At 28.1% G+C, this 21,300-nt stretch overlaps 2 protein-coding genes across 2 annotated transcripts; both read right to left on the minus strand.

The window, feature by feature from the left end:
• Nucleotides 1–795: 795 nt before the first annotated feature.
• LOC103494902 (linoleate 9S-lipoxygenase 6-like) lies at nt 796–5,964 on the minus strand. Its single transcript, XM_008456291.2, has 9 exons — nt 5,550–5,964; nt 4,805–5,094; nt 4,405–4,639; nt 3,835–4,173; nt 3,622–3,707; nt 3,389–3,496; nt 2,732–3,039; nt 2,326–2,589; nt 796–1,775 (listed from the first exon to the last, which is right to left on the minus strand). Exons 1-9 carry the CDS (start codon nt 5,803–5,805, stop codon nt 1,022–1,024), a joined length of 2,640 nt encoding a protein of 879 aa, XP_008454513.1. The 5' UTR covers nt 5,806–5,964; the 3' UTR covers nt 796–1,021.
• An 8,503-nt stretch (nt 5,965–14,467) lies between these two features.
• LOC103494895 (probable linoleate 9S-lipoxygenase 5) lies at nt 14,468–20,313 on the minus strand. Its single transcript, XM_008456278.3, has 9 exons — nt 19,980–20,313; nt 18,816–19,105; nt 17,549–17,789; nt 17,083–17,421; nt 16,723–16,808; nt 16,523–16,630; nt 16,059–16,363; nt 15,697–15,960; nt 14,468–15,402 (listed from the first exon to the last, which is right to left on the minus strand). The coding sequence occupies exons 1-9, from the start codon at nt 20,167–20,169 to the stop codon at nt 14,649–14,651; spliced, it is 2,577 nt and encodes an 858-aa protein (XP_008454500.2). The 5' UTR covers nt 20,170–20,313; the 3' UTR covers nt 14,468–14,648.
• Nucleotides 20,314–21,300: the final 987 nt, after the last annotated feature.

Raw genomic sequence — 21,300 nt, forward strand, 5'->3', positions numbered from 1 at the left:
TTATTTCTTTCGAGCCATATCTTTCATAGGACCACAGTAGTCAAAATGAAAGTAATGGACCCTTTCCTGTTCTTAGTGTTTATGCCACACATATCCTTACATAGTGAGCTCACGGAGATCGGGCTTTGATTCAAGTTCATAATAGACTTTGTTTTATTCCACATTGCCTGTGCATAAGAGCAATGAATAAAGAGATTGGTTAATATCCTTAGCATTAGATTTACACATGGAGCACCATTATCTACTACTACAAAAATAACTCCAACTTCAATATTGAGTTTGAAAATCTAATTAAAATGCAAATCCATACTTCATTCGCTAAAAATAAAATAAATTTTATTGAAGAAACTTATGGGCGGCCGACCCTAATAATAATGCTCCAAACTTCGCCACAATGACATTTATTTTCTAACATATCCTTTAGTTTTTATACGATTTAAAGCAACGTCAAGAAGCAGATACCTAACATTACTCATTTATTTTTCTTATCTTATTTGCATTTGTAATACCTATGCAAGGGTGGCAAAGAGAGTATGGTGAGAATCTTTGGCAACCTCACCCCAAAAAGACCTTGGAATGCTAAAAGGATAAAAGGTGGCACCACAAAATTCAGCAAATATATGTATAACCTTTTTTTATATATAATAATGACAACTATAAATGATATGTTACTGCTACAAAAATTGGGATACGTGATATTATTACAATGCAAGCAATCGAATGGCAAGTTTATAATGTGATCATTTGATTCTAAAACTACGTTTAAATTCAAAAATCATTCTTAAAACACAATCATTATTCTTAAAACACACATTACTTTTATTCATCAAACACTAGTACAAAGTACATAAATTGGAGATAGTTCCAAATCCAAGAGAGCTGGATACCTAATTTAAACTAAAAATATGGTCATTTATTTCCTTCATAATAATAATAATGTGGGCAACTTAGAAATGTAATTTGTGACCTTCAAATTACACACATCACCCATAAAATGAACCACCTTTTTTTTTTTATCAACTTAGATGGAAATACTATTAGGAATTCCTCTTGCAGTGAGTCCTTCGTTACTTGATGGAACAAGTAAAGTATAAGGCAGATTAACAGGTCCAGCTCTATTCTTCAAGTTCACATCTTTATTCCTTTCCATAATCCTATTCTCAACTTCAAATAACTCTTTCCCAAATTTCTCAAATGCTTCCAATGCAATTTTATCTGAAGTCCAATCGATTGAAGCTCTTTGTCCAAGATAAACTTCATCAGAAGCATGCTTTGACAAGATTTCAATAATTGAAATACTAACAAGTGCTTGTAATTCTGAACTTATTGTCCTCAAGAAAGCTTTTTCTGGATTCGATTCGAGTTCTTTGTACTCAGCCGTACCAACTTCAGGCATGAACCTACGACTTGTAGTTGGTCGATTGAGAATATAGCCTCCGTAGGGATATTGTCCAAAGTTAACTGCAGCATGAAGAGCTGAAGCAATCCATATAATTGTAGTGCACGATTCGATTAATTCACTTAAAGTTTGCATTTTTGGCCACCATGGTTCATGTTTCTTGTCAGCATGGCCTTTCTCTCTTAGCTCATTCCACCAAGATTGGAGTTCAAAGTCATTTTGTACTGCATTGTCATCTTTGTAGTAGAGAGAGCAATAATCTTGTACCCATGTTTTAATGGCTGACCAAATGTCAAGACCATCAACAGCAAATGGATAATCATTTATTAGCAATCTAAGTCCATGGGGGGCACTTGAGTCCTCCACAGCTACTCCTCTGCATAAAATTAAACCAAAAAGAGCAAAAGGAAAGTCAATACATTATGTATATAAGAATAACATTCAACTAAGAAAAATTATGTAGGGATGTTTTTAAATATAGAGCAAAGTTAACCAAAATATTTATAGAATATAATAAAATTTTAAATTCTATAAATGATAGATATACTAATAGACACTCATTATTGGTAAAATTGATAGAAACCAATAGAAGTCTATAAGTATCTGTCACTGTCTATCATTGATAAAACTTGAAAATTTACTATATTTTTGTAAATATTTTAAGTAGTTTTGTAATTTACAATAGTTTTCCTTTAAATTTAATCGTATCAAACATTTAAATGGTTACTCTCACTCAATTGTATAAGCTTCAAATTTTGAAGAGACTTACTAGAAAAAGTCAATATTAATCAACGGAATAAATTAACTTTCAATGATGAGACAAAACAAAAAGAAGACCATGTTATCTCACCAATCACCTAAAAAACTTGTAGGTAGTGATTAAAGTTAATTATATATAAAGTAGTTGAACAAAAATGATGATTTACCTCTTGATGAGATTATTAGGGAGTGCTTGATCAGGGAAGGTCCAATCCTTGTACAAGATGGATGACAACTCCATTGAATATTTTGATGGATAATGGGTTGATTCAATAAGACCATTGGCATTGATCAAAACTTGTCTTGCAGATGCATTGATAAACATAGTGTCTTTGTAATGAGGAACAAGCAACTTATGGATTGGATGAAGCACACTCAATTGTCTATGTGTTGCAATCACAAATGGCTCAAGTACAGCATGAGTATGCAACCTGTAGTTTCAAAAGGTTAAATTAGGTAAATATCATGAGCCCATAAAAGAAAAAATGAATTTGGTAGAAAGTTAAAATTTAGTCCCTATGATTTGAAAAAAATTTGTAATCTAAGGTTTTATTTTAGAGAGAATATATATACCAATGACTAATAAGTTGATGGTAGCCAACATCATTAACAGTTACATAAGCTTTAGCCAATTGCCAAATGGATTTTTGAACTCCATTTTCAGCTGGAAAGTATAGTTTGCTAATGGCACCAAGTTGATCTCCTTGAGGATGTGGCAAGCTCAACTCAATAACCAATGGCTTCAAAGTCCCGTCATCTTTCAAAAACAGCAGCGTTCTTGTGGCATATGTTTTTGTTGTTGATGTTGCATTCATCCTTGTAAGATATGGCATTAATGCATCATGGAAATCCACTATGTAGAGCTTGTTTTGATTCATTGCCTATTATTCAACCCAATCAACGACTTATCAAAAAAAGATAATAATAATGATAAATAAATAAATAAGAGAAATACACATCTAACAATTAGATCCAAAATAATAGCATATATAGCAACATTTGAAAAAAATGTATATAAAAATATAGACCATCAGTGATATAAAAGTCGAACAGCGTATAAATCTGGTTGATAGACGCTGTTATAGATTCATTTTTTAAAAAATTATTATATGTATACTCGATTATTATTCCTAAAATTGCTATCTATTATAATTACTCAAAAAAAAATCATTTTTGACGTAGGTTCATGATAAAAAAAAAAAATGTTTTTTTCAAGTTCTTTTTACTCACCTCATCAACTGTGAGGCCATCTAAACCATGCTTGATGTGTTCTTCAGTGATGGTACTGTTTTGATTCCCATAAACATTTGGGTCAAGCTTACTTGTTGGTGGAAAAACCTATATATAATTAATAAATTGAGATTAATTAGAAATTGTGGTAGAAAAAAAATCATTTGAGGAAATTGTGGTAGAAAAAAAATCATTTGAGAAAATTGTGACTAATTATTTGTTAAAATAATTACTTCAAGACGACGAATCAATAGAGGATTGGGTCCTGCTAACATTTCTCTTGCAAATTCTTCATCAGTGCTCCATCCTATTTTATTATCTGTTCAAAAGTAATCGTAATTAATTAAATATGGTCAACAAAATTGTATAAACAATATTTAATATTAGTATATTCATTCCTCACAATATTTGAAAGAAAAAGTTCATAATATCTAAAATTTTTGTACCTTTGACAACTTGGGGAGTAGGAAATTTGAGGAATTTTTCATCATCACTCCTCACAAGTGCTTTGAACAAAGGTGGTGTGAGGTCCTCAGTGAGGGTCTTAAAAGCATTAAATGGAATGGGAAAGCCTCTTTCAAAGAGATTATCAACTTCTTTAAAGTTGTCAAATTCATTTGGAGATACATCAAATATGGATTGAAGTCCTGGTTTGATTGATATCGAAAGTGCTTTTAATGTATAACCAAGGAAATCTGACATCTTCAAATGCCCAAAGTTTTCATCTTTTGGTACATAGATGTCTAAGCTCATTAATGGTGACAATCTGCTCTCGTAATTGTGGTCTGCCATAATGAAACAATATGATAATGTTAATAATTAGAAAGCAAATAATAAACTTTGTACGAAAAATTGACTAAACTTATACGTATAGTTTAAATTTATTAGACGCAAAGGCGACATTTCATAGCCAAAGTTAGCATGACTAACCAGTAAGTAATTCACATAATCTACTACCTCCCATATCCCCTATTAAAGGTTCAAATTAACACGTATTTGTCATAAAAAAATCTTACCTCTTCTTGATCGTGGTCGTCCTGTTCTTCCCCTACGAGGGTAAGGATATTCGGTCGTCCCACCGAGAATAGGACGATGGTCACCAACATCAGGGTCAGCAATGTCATTATAAACATCATAGTCATAGATTCTATCCCATTCCTTTCTTTCTCCGGTTCCATCTCCTCTCAAATTCCACAATTCTTCCTCTCTGTACTTACGAAGAGGGTTTGGTGTTTGATTTGGAAGATAAACCTATACATAGAATACCAAATAATTAAACCCAAATTTTATTTGAAAACTATGTATTTGTGATGACACATATCGTAGTCCATCATGGTTTATCGCAAAAAGACAATGACATTTTTTTATATTACGTAAATAGTTTTATTTTTTGTCGTTTAAAATAATTTTTCTTACATGATTGGCAAAGAATATGCGATCTTTCTTGTATCTTCCAGAAGGGTAAACCCAAGAATTGCAATCAAAATGGACTCTGCCATAGCCAGGAACATCATCAAGAGTGAGAGATTTGAGAAAGAATTCACTTGTATGTCCATTTCTTATGAAGAAAGCTCCTGGAAATCCAAAGTTTTCTTCCCATGGAAAGTTGATTTGGAACACTGATTCTCCGGCAAACAGTGGTGGGATTGAAGTTAGCCACCTCTCTAAATATGCCTTGTTCCCAACTTTCCCTCTTGAGTCATTTGCTGTCAATTTCATCATTAGGTTACATAATTTAATTCAGTAAACAAAAGATCAGAGGATTTATATATATATAGGACTGGTTTGGAGTGACAGACTGAGATTTATATGTGTTTTTAAGTGTGCTTAAAATTGATTTTGAAATTGTCGTGTTTGAAACCACCGTTTAAAAAATGTGCTTTAATGTTCAAAATTAGCATAAGCTACCGTTTTAGTTATTGATCATTAATAAATTAAGAAAATGAAAACTTTGAATATATTTATAGAGAGTTTTATAAAAGATTTCTAATGAGTTCAAGAGATAATTTCTAAATGGTCTAGATGTGAAAATAGACCATTTAGCCTTTGTTAACCATTTGATCAAAATAACTCCAAAACACAATGTTAGATATAAAGAACAACTGAGAGAGTAGTGTTTTTAAGCACTCGAAAGAGAGTTTAGGAGAAAAGGGAAAATTACAAGTATGAGTGGCACTAATGAGTTGGATAGAAACACCACCACCCAAGAGCTCAGTGAAGTTATCAAGAAGAGATGAATGGAATTCAGTGAAATCCAAAACATTACTTCTCATAAGAATCACTTTCCCTTTGATTTTCTTTCCTCCAAGATTGGAAACTCTATCTAAAATGTTACCACCAGCATTGATAACAGAACCTGCAAGATCTCCAGTTGTATTCAAGGCTCCTTCAATGATGTTCTTCCCAATTCCAAACATTTTCACTCTTTTTCTAATTCCTTTTTTTGCTCACTGCTGTGTGTTTGGAACTAAGAAGTTGGGTTTGAGAAAAAGGATTTTGGGGAAGGTATTTATAGCACAAAAAAGTTGTCTTTCTCTTGGAATTAGCAGATATGAACATAATCATTCAATGTTGGACTACTCCACATGATTCACATTTTCAAATGCCCTTATCAAGGGCTATATTTGAAACTTATTTATTAAATAATATTATCTTTGGTTTTTAATTGATTCTTTTAGATATATATACTCAATAAAGGTATAACTTAATGTATATTTGTACACAAAAAGTGGAGGCATGAAGGTTACGTTGTGGGCAGATTTCGACTGGAACCTAATTTCAAAGGTTCTTGCCTTGATCCTTCTCTAATGCTCTTGTTCTCTCCTTTTCATAGTTTCATAGGCACATAATTATATTTTGATATGATTCAAAAATGGAAAGCAAAAATTACACTAAAACAATTAAAGAAATGTTTTTTAATAAAACATTAATTACAAATTTAGTATTTTTAAAATAGGGACGAAACTAGTTGAAAATAAAAAGGGAAATTTGTTAAAAATAAACAAATAAATAAAACAAAGAATATATTAAAATTGGGAAATTTGTTAAAAATAAAAAAATACATTACAGATTTGTTTTAAAGATACGAAAATTAACAAATTATTTATTTTTCGTAGAATAAAACTACTAAAATACAAAATTTATTACATCTTTTCGTTAAATATAAATATTTTATCAAATATTCTATTTTTACGGTTTTCTTCTATCAATAATCATATAAGATAAAAAAAAATGCAAATCCCACTTCTTAAGGGTGTCCATTGAAAAGAGTAATATATATATATATATATATATATATATATATTTTTTTTTTTTTTTTTTTTTTTTTCAAAACAACCTTTTCCTATTTCTTATAAACTAATAATTTATATTAAATTTAAACTCTAAATTTCTAATTATATTAATTTAAATTCTAAACTTGTAATTGTATTAATTTAAATCACGAATTTTTTGAAGTTGTATCGATTAAACTCCAAATTAATAATCGGACCATGAATTTTTATAGATTTATCCAAATAAAACATAATAGAAGGTTTAAAGTGCTACAATTGTATAATTTCAAAGTTTAAATTGGCACCCTCATAAAAATTTAGAGTTTAAATCGATATAATTATTAGTTCATGATCTCAATTGATATAATGCTTATAGTTCACGGTCTAAATTGATATTTCTTTCTTTTTCTTTTAAACTACACATGCTATCCAATTAACCCTAATATCCTTCATCAAAACACATTTCTACTAATTTTAACCTTTTAATAAAATCACCGGAATTGATTAAAAATTTAACATGAAGATAAAATTTTCATAGAAATAAACTCTATACAAGAAATAATAATAAGGTTAAATTCCTATTTTAGTCTTTAAATGTTGTATTTTGTTCTATTTTGTTCTTTGGACTTTTAGCAATATCTATTTTGGTCCTTGAACTTTTATGAAAAAAAAACTTATTTGATCCCTGAACTTTTAAAAGTGTTTGTTTTGGTCCTTGAATTTTTGTAAAAAAACGTATTTTTGTCCCTGCATTTAGAGTTTCGTTAATTTTTTATGGAATAATGACATGATTTTTCCATATTTTGATGATTAGGCTTTAGATTTATCATATTAATTAAATTGATAAATAACAAAAAAAAATCTTGCTAATTTATTCCATAAATCTTTTATGCCAATATAGAAATGTAATTAATGCACTCTAATTAAATAAACTCAAATTAAACAATTTTATTTTATTTTTCTCAAAAATTTTAACCTCTCACATCTACTCCGTGGACTCCCCACCCTTTACTTATTATTTTTCTCAAATTGTAATATATCTCGAAGCAAATCAGAAGAAGAGTAGAATAAAAAGAATAAATAGAATTGATATATTGGTGTTTAATATCATGACAAGGTAAAATAAGCTAGAAAAATAAAATAAGTACACTTATTTAAAATAAAAATAAACTCTACGAAATTGTAAACAAATATTCTCAAAATCAATCATAACCAAAAAAAAAAAAAAAAAAGAAATTATTGGGACGAGGAGAAAAATCACATCAGTAAATCATAAAATGTCTCAAACTTGAGCCACTTGAAGATTTATATGTGTATGCATTGCATCAAACATATGAGTTGAAAAAATAAAGTAGAATGACAATGTTTCAAAATGACATCGATCAAAATCGAGAAGATAATGACATTTTGAGTTTTTTCTATAAAATATCAATTTATCATCTAATTTTTAATCGAAAGTTAAAACTCTAGATTATTAAAAATGATTATCTTATTCAGAATCCTAATCATGATGATTAGGGACGTAGGTAGAAATTAAACCTAATAACAATTATAAAAGAGAGACGATTTATTCATTCTTCAAAAAAAGATAATAAAGTTTATATTTTATATATAATTTTATAAGATGGGCATTGAAACTTGCAATTGTTCTTTTTCCATATCTTATCGGTAACAGTAAGTGTGGAATTTTCCTCTGTCTTATTCTACAAATTCATAGATTGTCCCATCCTCCAATTATTCATAACTCAACTCACTTTTTTTAATTATTATTACTATTCATGATGTTCATATATTAAATTATTATTTTCGTCTCTATAAAAAGTATAGTGGTGATTGAATTTTAGTTTATATTTTTTAAATGATTACAAATAAAATAAAAAAATTTGAAACTATTTTCACCCATAAAGCAAATGTTAAAAAATTGGTTTTGGTTCTTAAATTTTCTTTTAGTTTTAGTTTTTCAAATTTAGTTTCTATATTTTACTATGTAATAACTTAATTTTCATTTTTAAAATTTATTATAATTTACTTCATGTCGTAAATTTATTTGTAATTTTTAGAAAAATAGTAAATCGGTTAGTCGAAAAATGAATTTTGTTTCTAATATATATATATATATATGATACAAACATTTTATATGTAAAATTTAATACTCAACAGGTCATAAAAAGTTTAAATGCATGTATTAGAGAAGAAAAGAATAGAAAGAGTTGTAAAATTCAAATAAATAAGAAGGAATAATATATGTAAGATTAAGGATTTATGATGATAATATACTTTCCCACCCCAAGACATTTTCTTTATCAGAAAAATCCATAGCTCATTTTCTTTGATATGTGAACTATTATTACTACGTAGGGAACACCGCTACATAATTATTGATATCTACATATGTCAGAAGTTTGGAAGCTTTCTATTTTAGGCATGTGCAATATGATATAAGTTTTTCTTATAAATATATCTGTATCAAGTATGTATGTATCAACAGTGCATCAAGGATACTTTGTATTCTTTTTTATAAATTTATAATTACTCGTTTCCGTAGCTAGTTGTTATTTTTGTTCCACATTATTTTAATAACAAATTATTTCGTAATTGTAAATATATTGATTATGTTAGATAAAGTATAATACAAAAGCAAATGTAAGCATAGCTCAACTGATATAATGTTTATATTTTTAACTTTGACTTTAGAAGTTTGATTCTTTTATCAATACTCTAATTATATTACATTTATGTAAGGAAAAAAACCATAATGCGGCAAGTTTCATAAATATTTTAAAATTTTAGATTTAGTTCGTGAAATATCTTTTAATTTTGTCATAAGACTCCTGAATTTGGGTTATACTTACAATTCATTTAAAATATTGGCATACATTTAATTATTAGTGGTAAGTGTAGCTACTTAATTATTGCAATTGCAATAAAATTATTTATGAATGAATTTGCTAATGATTTCATGTATATTTTGGGTTAATTACCATTTTAATTTTTATATTTTGAAATTGGTTCAATTTCAGACATTTTACTTTTAGTTGTAAAAACTTTAGTCTGTGTACTTTAATAAACTTAAATATATATAGTTGATCCCTCTACCTCCTTGTTAATTAGCATTCTCTTTTTCTATCTGATCATGATAGTTCTTTGATTCTCTGATTTGATTGATCTACTAGTTTTTCTTAGGTAAATTGTATTGGGTGACACAATAAAAATCTAATTTAATAATATTAGCATTAATCTTTTAGATTTTGCAATTATAGCAACTTTTTAATTTTGGTTGATATTTCTTATTTTATTTTTTTCATTATTCCAAAATTGCATTTCTCTACTGTTTTCTCTTCCTCTTTCGTTTTTCTTCAATTGTTCTCCTTCATTTTTCGTTTTCTTCTTCTCTTCTCTGTCGTTCTTCTTCACCATTTCTCTTATTCACCTACTTCTCTTCTCCTCGTCTTCTTCTGCCTCTTTTCCACTGTTCTTCTCCACCGTCCTTCTCTTCTCTCTTCAGTTTCGTTCTTTTAGATTTCTCCCTCTTCGTCGGTTTCTTTTTTTTATCATCTTCTCCTCGTCTTCTTCTCCTATTCTCCTCATTTTTTTTCAGGAAAAACAAGAATTATGTATATATTTATTCCCCTTTTCTGAAGCCCTAATATTATTTCTGTGAATTGCTAATATATTATTTATTAAAATTCGGGCTACGATTTGTTCTTCCTCATCTCTTTTATTTGTTCCTAATATCTTTTATCGAAAGGAATTTCGTAGATCAGTTTGGTTTTATTTAGTTACGTTCGGTTATGTTTTTTTTTTAATTTGTATTAGTTTTTTTATATCAACAATATGATATACTTATATTATATGTATTAGTTGACTGATATACTTACTTCGTGTTTTTTATTTTCGCAAAATTGTTGCAGTTTATTGTAGTTATGGTTAAATTGACAGTAATTGTTTCTCATAGTGGTCAATGGGATGAGCAACATTATTACGTGGATTATAAAACAAATTGTGTTTTGGTTGATGGAGTGATATCATCATTTGATTCTTTTGTGAACTTGATTCATACTGTAATTCAGATTGAGTCGTGTATTGAACTTTCAGTTTTAATTTATTAACTATAAGCGATAATGATGTTCAACATGTTACTAAGATTTTAAACATACCATAACAACTGTATTGACAATACATAAAGTGTATCATACTTAGTGCATCAGGTGTATTTAATTAATTGAGTGTATCAACAGTTTCGCAAATGTATCAACAACATATCAAGTGTTTCAAACTAATAATATGTATCAATGAAGGTTAGCAAGTGATTAAGTGTATTACATCTATCAAATGTATTAGCAAAAAAACAAGTGTATCAACGATATATAAACTGTATCATTCTTAGTGCATCAAGTGTATTTAATCGATTGAGTGTATCAATAGTTGAGCAAATGTATCAACAACATATCAAGTGTTTCATACTAATAATATGTATCAACGAAGTTTAGCAAGTGATTAAGTGTATTAAATCTATCAAGTGTATCAGAAAACAACAATAAGTGTATTAACGATATATAACGTGTATCAACGATATATAAAGTGTATCATTCTTAGTACATCAAAGTGTATTTAATTAATTGAGTATATCAACAGTTGAGCAACTGTATCAACAACATATCAAGTGTATCAAACTAATAATATGTATCAATGAAGTTTAGCAAGTGATTAAGTGTATTAAATATATCGAGTGTATCAAGAAACAATAATAAAAGTATCAACGATATATAAAGTGTATCATTCTTAGTGCTTCAAGTGTATTTAATTGATCAAGTGTATCAACAACATATCAAGTGTTTTAAACTAATAATATGTATCAGTGAAGTATTATAGAATAAAAAAAAGTGTACGAGGAGTACATCAGCAAAACAAATCAGGTGTATCAATGGTATATATTGGTGTATCAACCGTATATATTGGTATCAGTAATGACTGAAGGGTAGCTTCGTAATTTTGTATTTTTAAAATGCGGGCTGGGCTTCAATTTTGCTATTTTTGCAAATGTAAAAATGATGTGCTATGAGCCTAATTTATGATACTATAATCGTCATATTTGCAAGAGCTCCTTTTTCTTAACATTAGCATATTTATTTGGCTTTGCATGATAACTATTATATTTTACCGCTCATTGGAGACCTACTTTTATCTATATTTGTTTTACCGCTCATTGTTTTACATTGGAAGGCTTTCTTCTAGCATCTCCTTATTTGTAGGAACTTCTTTTGGTAGAAACGGTCTAGAAGGTTTAAAATATCGATGTGGATAGAAATATTAAGGTTTCGATTTTGTGAAAATATATATCAATGGAAGTATTGATATCAAAACTTTATGAAAATCGATGGAAATTAACGAAAATTATTATAATTAGTTAATGAAACTTTGATAAATTTGCTTATATTATAATTGGTCATTTTTAATCATCATTTCTATAAAGTAAGACAATACTTTGATGTCTATTATAAATGTCTTTGTAAATCTTGATATGAGAGCATCAATATTCTTAAAATTAGAAATACAATTACAACATGATATAAAATTTAGGAATATTTTGTGAGTAAAATAATGTCAAGATGGTAAAAGAAAAAGAAACTCGTATCAATTTAAATTTTTAGGTGAAATGATGTGAAAATCTAATAACAAAGTTAAAATTTGGAAAGTTATCAAAAATTACAAATTTGATAAACCATTTACAAAATATAACAAAATTTCAGATTTTATCAATAATAGACATCGATAAATACTAATATGTTTCCATCTGTGATAGTAATAAAAGTATATAAGTTTCTATCAAAATTTTATTATATGTCGTAAATATTTTAGTTTATTTATTAAAAACGTCCCCTGAAATTAAGTATGGCTTTTTTCCGTGTGATTTTTTCAAATTAAATTTCTCTTGGTAATAAAAGCTTTGAGTTGAAAATAAAGGGAAAGTTGAATAAAGTTGGAAATTAGAAAAGAAAAAAGAAGAAGAAGAAGCAATAAAATATTTTAATTTTTATTTGGATAGAAATTTTACACCAAAGAAATATAATTTTAATTTTGTTTCTATTAATATATTAGTAAATATATCACTGTCTCATGATGGGGATCACTGCCCAAAACTCATATGATTCACATTTTAATTGTTTCTCATTTTTCATTTTTAATCCCATAAATTTTGTTTGCAGCCTCATCTTTTCATAAATCTCATATATCTTGAAATGCTAAATAGGATAAGATAATTATCTTTATTATATTCTTTTATTTCTAATAGACCCAAAACTTCATTGCTGTTGACAACTCTATCAATAATAATATACATACATACATACAAAGAAAAAAAATGTATAATTTAAAAAGATTCTATCAAATTATCAAATTGAAGGTTGAATTTTCATTAATTAGTTCAATCACTTGTAAATTATAAAATTATCAAACATTTTTTACCTCTATATTTTTCATAAATTTTCATTCACTGGTTTTGATTCTTTTTTATTAAAAAAAAAGTCAATTAAAAAAATATTCAAAATTTGATACTTTTTCAACAAAAATAGAGTTCATATTTTCGACAAAAATTAGGGAGATTAGTAGTTCACAAGATCAAAGATGAAATAAGTCATTCAATATTTAACATTCTGAACAAAAATTCAGTTGGATTCATTTTTTACGGAACTTTATTTAATTAACTTTAGAAAAAATAAAAATAACATATGGTAACGTTTTATCAGACTATACTTGAGATGCATCAAAAATAGATACATTCAAAAGAGCACCCAAAATTTATATATGTGTGTATATAGATTTTCTATGGAAAACTAGGAGGCGAGGAACATAGATATACTTCCAATAAACCACACTTTCAAGCAAATAGATATATATGACACTCGTTGAAAATGTGACCAAAGTTTTACATCAATTAAATTAAAAAGAAGATAATCATGAATCTATAAAGGAGAACAACTATCTTCAAATAATGAAATGAGATCTCTTTGGATGATACCAAAAGCAAAAGCAAGAGAGTGTATGGTTCGTAGCAGTATTGATGTTGATCGATTCCAAATCTTATTATCTTATTCCACTTTTCATCTATACCTAAGAATCGATTTGATTATTAGGACATTCATTTAGCTTTTTTCTAAATGTGATTGGCTAAACCATCAAAACTTGATTGACCACTTTCCCTAATCAAAATCTAAAATCTAAAATTTATCATGCATTATTCCAATATTAATTATTATTACAACTTTTCACATCTCCATTCCTTCATGAACTTTTTTTATTGATTCAATTTTTCTTATCCTTTTATCAAATAATTTAAATTAAACAAAGTTAATTACCATTTAAAATATAATTTATGGTATTTTAAAATTCTAACATTTTAGATTCTATTAAAGGGCATTCTCAAATAAATAACAAAATATTGAAACTATATACATAATATATCAAAATCAATCCATCTCTTTTCTTCATTTAAGTTTTTTTCTATATATTTTTGTAAAGAGTTTATTGTTATCTATAACAAATTATCCTTCTATTTTAGTGACAAACACTGGGATAGAGCCTAAAATTCTGTTATATTCTATAAATATTTTCACCAATTTTGTCATTTACAATCATTTTCCTAATTTTTTTTTTAGGTACATATATAGTGACAAATTATAACGCAAATAATTATTTGAGATACGCCTAATTTTATTCACATAAGTAAATCAAACCAATTTCAAAAAAAGTATTATATTTTACCAAACAATATAACTATATTTCTAAAAATTTAAAATTCAAATATACGAAACACTATTTTACTTCATTTCATCCAACGGGAACAATATTATTTTAAAAGTTTCCATAATCCCAAACAAAGATATAAACAACCAAACAACGTAGCTAATTTATTTCCAACATAAGATGGTTTTATAAATATCTTTCTTCTCAACAATCTAGTTTTAGGGAGGAAAAAGAAATGTAGTTTTTTAGATAGAGATACTGTTAGGAATTCCTTTGCCAGTGAGTCCTTCGTTACTAGTTGGATAAAGAGAAGTATAAGGCACATTTATTGGCCCAACTCTATTTTTCATCTTGGGATCTCTATTCCTCTTCGCAATTTCATACTCGATTTCTTCCAATCTTTTCCCAAATTTTTCAAAAGCTTCCAATGCTGGCTGATCTGATATCCATTCAAGACTCTCTCTTTTTCCAAGATAAATCTCATCAGAAGAATGCCTTGACAAGATCTCAATCAATGATATTCCAAGAAGTGTTTGGACTTGTGAATTGATTGTTCTAAGAAAACCCTTTTCCGGATCTGACTCGAGCTCTACATATTGAGGAGTTCCTTTTTCAGGCATGAATCTTCTACTTATTGTTGGCCTATTGGGAAGGTAGCCTCCATAAGGATACTGTCCAAAGTTAACTGCTGCATGAAGAGCCGAAGAAATCCATATTATTATAGTGCATGTTTCAATTAACTCTTCTAAGGTTTCCATTTTTGGCCACCAAGGTTTGTCTTTCAAGTCAACGTGGCCTTTCTCTTTTAGTTCTTTCCACCATGATTGGAGTTCAATGTCATCATGAACCATGATATCATTCTTGTAATAGGATGAGCAATAATCTTTTACCCATGTTTTGATTGCAAACCAAATCTCAAGTCCATCAACAGCAAATGGATAATCCTCTATTAGGAGTTTGAGTCCATATGGAGAATTTGAGTCTTCAACTGCCATTCCTCTGAGGGAGAAAAAATTGTTTTAATAATTAATGATATGTTTGAGAGTCAAGCCAAAACGATAAAAAGGTTAAAAATATTCAAGATCAAAACCTCAAGCATCAAACTTTAAACTAATTTTGGATGATTAAAGACATTTGTTGTACAAAACTTTCTTGAAACATGCCCTAAATCATGAATTATTTTTCATTATCAAATAAGCCTAAAAACTTTCCATTTTCATAATTAATTAATAAAGGTAATGAATGGTCAAGTATCTATCATGTTCATGTATATGTGTAGTTAGGGTTACTTGCCTTTTGATGAGATCTCTTGGGAGTGCTTGATCAGTGAAAACCCAGTCTTTATAAATATAAGAAGACAACTCCATGGAGTACTTTGATTGAAAATGAGTTGATTCAAGAATTCCATCTGCATTAACAAGTGTTTGTCTTGCAAATGCATTTATATTCATGGTGTCTCTATAATGAGGAACAAGCAGCTTGTGAATTGGATGAAGCACACTTAATTGTCTATTTGTTGCAATCACAAATGGTTCCATTACTGCGTGTGTATTCAACCTACAACAAGAAAAAACACATTGATGACAGTCGTATTGTTTGTGAAGAAAAGATAAAACCTCAAAAGTCTTTAGCCAGCATCATTGGGGGAGTAATACCAATGGCTAATAACTTGATGGTAGCCAGCATCATTGACAGCCACATAAGCTTTAGCTAGTTGCCAAATTGAGCTTTCAACTCCATCTTCAGCTGGAAAGTACAGTTTGCTAGTGGCACCAAGTTCATCTTTCTGAGATTGTGGCAAGCTTAGCTCAATAACCAATGGCCTCAAAGTTCCATCACCATTTAAGAAAAGCAATGTTCTTGTGGCATAAGTCTTTGTAGATGTTGAATTGATCCTATTAAGGTATGGCATTAGGGCATCATGGTGATCCAATATATAAAGCTTGTTTTGCTTGAGTGCCTAAACAAATAGAGTTAGTGCAAATTAAAGTTACTATTCTCATATATCAACTATATTGTAAATGAGAAAATAAAATTATGAAATGCCTAAACAAATAGATAATAGAAATTTCCTCTAATCATTTCCTTTGTTAATTATATATGTTTTAATTTTAATTACCTCTTGTACAGTAAGTCCATCCAAACTATTAATAATGTGTTCTTCACTAATCTTGCTGTTTTGGTCACCATAAACATTAGGATCAAGCTTGCTTGATGGTGGAAACTCCTACAATTAAATTAAAGCAAATTAATTAAGATAATTAATTTAATTTAAACTAAATTTGTAAAAGAAACATAATTAATTATTATATTAATTACTTGGAGACGACGAATGATTATAGGATTAACTCCAGCCAACATTTCTCTAGCAAATTCTTCATCAGTCCTCCATCCAGACTTATTATCTGTTTAATTAAAACCATAATTAACATAATTGAGTTATTAGTCAAACTTTATATATATATTCCCTCTAATATTAATGTATATATATTTTTAATTAGTAATCCATACATACTCAAATAATTAGTCCCCTTCTAAAAAAATTATTTATATAATTTACAAGAACCGAAATGATATTTTAACAGATATAATTTTTCCAAACGAATTAAGATAGAGAAAAACTACTGTGAAATGTTAATTAGATGGTAGAGATTAAAAACACCCTAATTAATTACATACCTTGGATGACTTGAGGGAGTGGAAATTTAAGAAATTTTTCTCCATCAGTTCTAAAAATTTCCTTAAGCAATGGAGCAGGAATGCTTTGCCTAAACTTCTCGAGCAAACTTTTGGGAAGAGAAAAGCCTCCTTCATAGAGTTTTAAAACATCTTGAAAAGAGTCAAACTCTCCTGGATTTCTGCTAAATAATTCATCAAGGGCTGGTTTAATAGATTGAGCTACTGATTTTAATGTATATGCAAGAAAATCTGATTCTTTCAAGTGCCCAAATCTTTCATCTCTTGGTACATAGATGTTTAAGCTCAACGAGGATGACAGTCGACTCTCGTAGTTTTTATCTGTTCATTATTCAAATCGCAAAAATTTAACATAATTAATATTCATGCATGTTGTTTATTATAACTATATAACGCAATACTCTCGTGGTAAAAAGTCAACAAATTCAAATTAAAATTGATCATTGACCTTTTTTTGAAGGCGATCTTCCTGTTCTTCCTCGACGAGGATAAGGGTATTGAGTTGAACCTCCAAGAACAGGCCGAACATATGTTGAGTCACTGCTTGGATCTTCAAGATCGTTGTAAACATCATAATCATATATTCTATCCCATTCTTGACGTTCTCCTGTTCCATCTCCTCTCAAGTTCTTGAGCTCATCTTCTCTATACTTTCGAAGTGGCTCAGGTGTTTCATTTGGAATATATGCCTGTAAAACAATGAACGGACCAAGAAAACATGTAAGGTAGACTATTTTAATTTCTTCAATTTTTCTACAAACTTAACATAAATTTTGTAATCTAATATTTCAAGAATATTACTATCTATTTCTTTCAGATTTTACGATGTATATTTTAACTTTAGCTTTTCAATAATGTTTCAGAACTATCTTTACAAAGTAGAATTACTAAAACAAAAAATAGAGACCTAAAATGATGTGACAATGTCAATTTCTAATTAAAACTTATTACATCGTACCATTCTTATCCAACATCATTTTAACGAAATATTACTAGCTAATGAAATCTTACTAGGTCCAAGGTTATTTTTTACGTAGGATAACGTTACGACTTTTAAAGGAATATGAGTATATATAATTTATTCAAAATTTAATGAAAACAAATAGAATAATTTAATTAGGATGGACTAAAATAAAATATTTCAAAGATATGATCAATAAATATAATTAGATCAATAATTTAATTTTGATACAACTTGTGAATAATTAAAAGGTTCCTTATGGTTGAATTTTTGTACAATTTTAAATGAATGTGAGAGTCTCTATCACACTATATAATAAAACTATATAATCCCCATGACTTTAGATTTAGATTATATATTCTTAAAGAGCTCTTGTCCTTTTGTAAGAAGAAAAAAAAATATTCCTTTATTTATTGCATAAATCGAGTTTATTCATAATTAAGTTAAATTACACTAAAACCTAAAAGTTTTTACCTTTATTTTTTTTATATAAAATATAAATATTTTATCAAATATTCTATTTTTTACAATTTCCCATAAATATAAATAAACCTCGAAGAAAGAAGGTTAATTAGACCATAGGCCAGACTAATAAAAGATATATTAGAAACAAGTATGCCAATTATAGGCAGTGATGATGGATAGTTATAAACTTCAATCAGTGTCTATGTCTATCTTTCAATCGGTGATAGATCATGAAAGATTCAGATAAACATTTATCGATCAATGTTTATCATTAAAAATGAACATATACCTTATTGATAAAGAAAATACGATCGTTTTTGTACTTTCCGGAAGGGTAAATCCAAGAGTTGCAATCAAAATGGATTCTTCCAACAAAAGGAACATCTTCAAGAGTGAGAGATTTGAGGAAGAACTTTGTAAAATGATTATTTCTTATCAAGAAAGCTCCTGGAATTCCAATATCTTCATCCCAATCAAAACTTATTTTGAACACAGTTTCTCCTGGAGACACAGGAACCATTTTGGTCATCCAATTTCCTAAGTATGTCTTCTTTCCCACCTTTCCTTGCAATTCCTTTGCTGTATGTGTAAAATCAACATATACAAATTAATATACCAAATATAAATCATTTATGTTTTCAGAAATAACCCCATTTCTTAAATATTTGAGGAAATTAAACAGCATCAAAGAATCTCCCAAAAAAAAAAAAAAAAAGTCAACCAAAAACAACTAAAAATTTGGACTACATACAAAATAAGTTAAAATTTTACGTAAATTTTGTTATATTTATAATTCTTTAAGAATATTATTATATATACACTTAATTATTAATCTTAAACAGTATTACTTACTCGATCCAATTATTTAAAATGTATTTATACCAGAACAATAGATGATAATTAAGAACATTGTTGTTTTTAAATATATATCCAAATGAACAAAAATTTACAAATATAAAAAAATATTGCTATTTTGCAACAACTTTAGTCATTTTAAATAATTACCTTAAAGTATTTAAATAATCACTTAAAATGTTATATTTTTCTCAAATTAATTGTTAGCTAGTATCAAGAGAAAAAACTTTAATTTTCTTTTTAAATTATAGAAAATCAATATGGTATAGTTTAAAAACAATAGTTTTTTTTTATTATGAAAATTAAGATGCAAGGAAGCTGATACCAATTATATAATATAGAAATCTTAATTTTGAAAGGTAAAATTGAAAATTTACTAAAAGTAAAAATCTGATTTTACAAAAATGTAAAAGCAATTTGTAGGAACTGATTTAAAAAGTTATCCTAAAAGTGATTTTAGTTTATTTAATAAAAATTTATTTTACCAAACATAAAATACAATTAATACTACTACTTGTACTATCAACTCCAAAAGTAGGTCAAAAGTTAAACCCTAATAATTAAAAAGAGCAAAAAAAAAAAAAAAAAAAAAACTTACATCTATCACCATTTTCAGAGCTGATGAGCTGAAAGGAAACTTTTGCTCCCCAAAACTCACTGATATTGTCAAGAACAGAAGACTGAATTTCATTATAATCCAAAGAATTACTTCTCAATAAAATCACTTGCCCTTTAATCTTCTGCCCTTTGCCTCGACTCTTGATTTTTGATATGGTATGAAGCAACATCTTTCTTCTCTAATATAATTTATCTCTCTCTCTTACAATATAAGAAGGAAAAGTAGAGCTATGAGTATTAAAGAAACTAAGAAACCATTCTCAATTTATAACCCAAACTAAAAGGTGTGAAAACAAAATGTAAGAGTGGGGTTTAAGCACTTTTTTAAAAGAGATTGTTTTCTTCTAATAACATTTATAATATCAACGAAGTGGGTTGAATTAAAAAATAATTATGTTTTTGTTAATATTTTCCATCAAGTTTATTTTAGAACAATACGTGGAAAACACGTGTTGGTGTTAAAGTTTTGACAAAATATTAGAAGTGTAGTTGTCTTACATCGAAAAAGTTTAAAATGATTATAGACTTCATTTAGTACTACAAAAGAAGTCTATGCGCCCGGTTTCAAATCGTCCTCAATAAAGAATACTTAAGCTTAGGTGCGTATTATCTCGAGTAGTTAAATTTTCTTTTGTATTCTTTAGTTTGAGGGTGGGAAAAAGATATGTAGTTAAAAGTTTTGAGATAGTGATTTTGTAATTGAGGTAAGGGAGAAATTTCTACTTGATTGTAATAATTTTTCCCATAGTGAATTTTTTTTTGTTCATAGTTTTATTATAGCAAATTATTTGGAGTTTTTTCACGTTAATTTTTTATGTTTCCAATTTTATTATATTATTTTAATTTCTCTCTATTTATTCCGCTGGTAGAAGTGGGAGGTTTAATTTTTCCAAAAAGAAAAGGTGACAAAATGTCTTATACAAATAGAAATAATTGTCCTCACTTATATACATACGTCATTGCCTAATTTAACGTGAGACTTTGCTAGCATTCCATTGATAACACTAAAAATGTGTTATCTAATCCTTCTTATTTGGAATCATTCCATGATTTTATGTTTTTAACTTGACTATTTTATTGATTTCGAGTAATAATTTGATGGTAGAAATTGATGTTGATGCTATTTTGGAACCAAAATGAGCGAAAACAAAGTCTTGGTCTCTCTGCATTACAGCGTTGTGGTGCTATAAGGCAAATAACAACATTGTAAGGCAATAGCCTAATTACTATCCGTGAAACACACACAACGGTGTCGACGTTACAAAGATGAAGCGTGCATGGATTTCCATTAGCGTCGCAAC

Source organism: Cucumis melo, chromosome 5 (genome assembly GCF_025177605.1).
Source record: "Cucumis melo cultivar AY chromosome 5, USDA_Cmelo_AY_1.0, whole genome shotgun sequence".
Taxonomy (NCBI): Eukaryota; Viridiplantae; Streptophyta; class Magnoliopsida; order Cucurbitales; family Cucurbitaceae; genus Cucumis; species Cucumis melo.

Bases quoted from the DNA above. Each gene is read 5' to 3' on its own strand.
- LOC103494902 (XM_008456291.2), bottom strand. From the start codon at position 5,805: ATGTTTGGAATTGGGAAGAACATCATTGAAGGAGCCTTGAATACAACT. The intron at 4,174-4,404 runs GTAAGATTTTTT...TCATTATGGCAG, and splicing joins ACGACCACGATCAAGAAGAG to ACCACAATTACGAGAGCAGA. The intron at 3,708-3,834 runs GTACAAAAATTT...ACTTTTGAACAG, and splicing joins TACTCCCCAAGTTGTCAAAG to ATAATAAAATAGGATGGAGC.
- LOC103494895 (XM_008456278.3), bottom strand. From the start codon at position 20,169: ATGTTGCTTCATACCATATCAAAAATCAAGAGTCGAGGCAAAGGGCAG. The intron at 15,961-16,058 runs GTATTACTCCCC...TTCTTGTTGTAG, and splicing joins CATCAAGTTATTAGCCATTG to GTTGAATACACACGCAGTAA. The intron at 15,403-15,696 runs GCAAGTAACCCT...TTTCTCCCTCAG, and splicing joins CCAAGAGATCTCATCAAAAG to AGGAATGGCAGTTGAAGACT.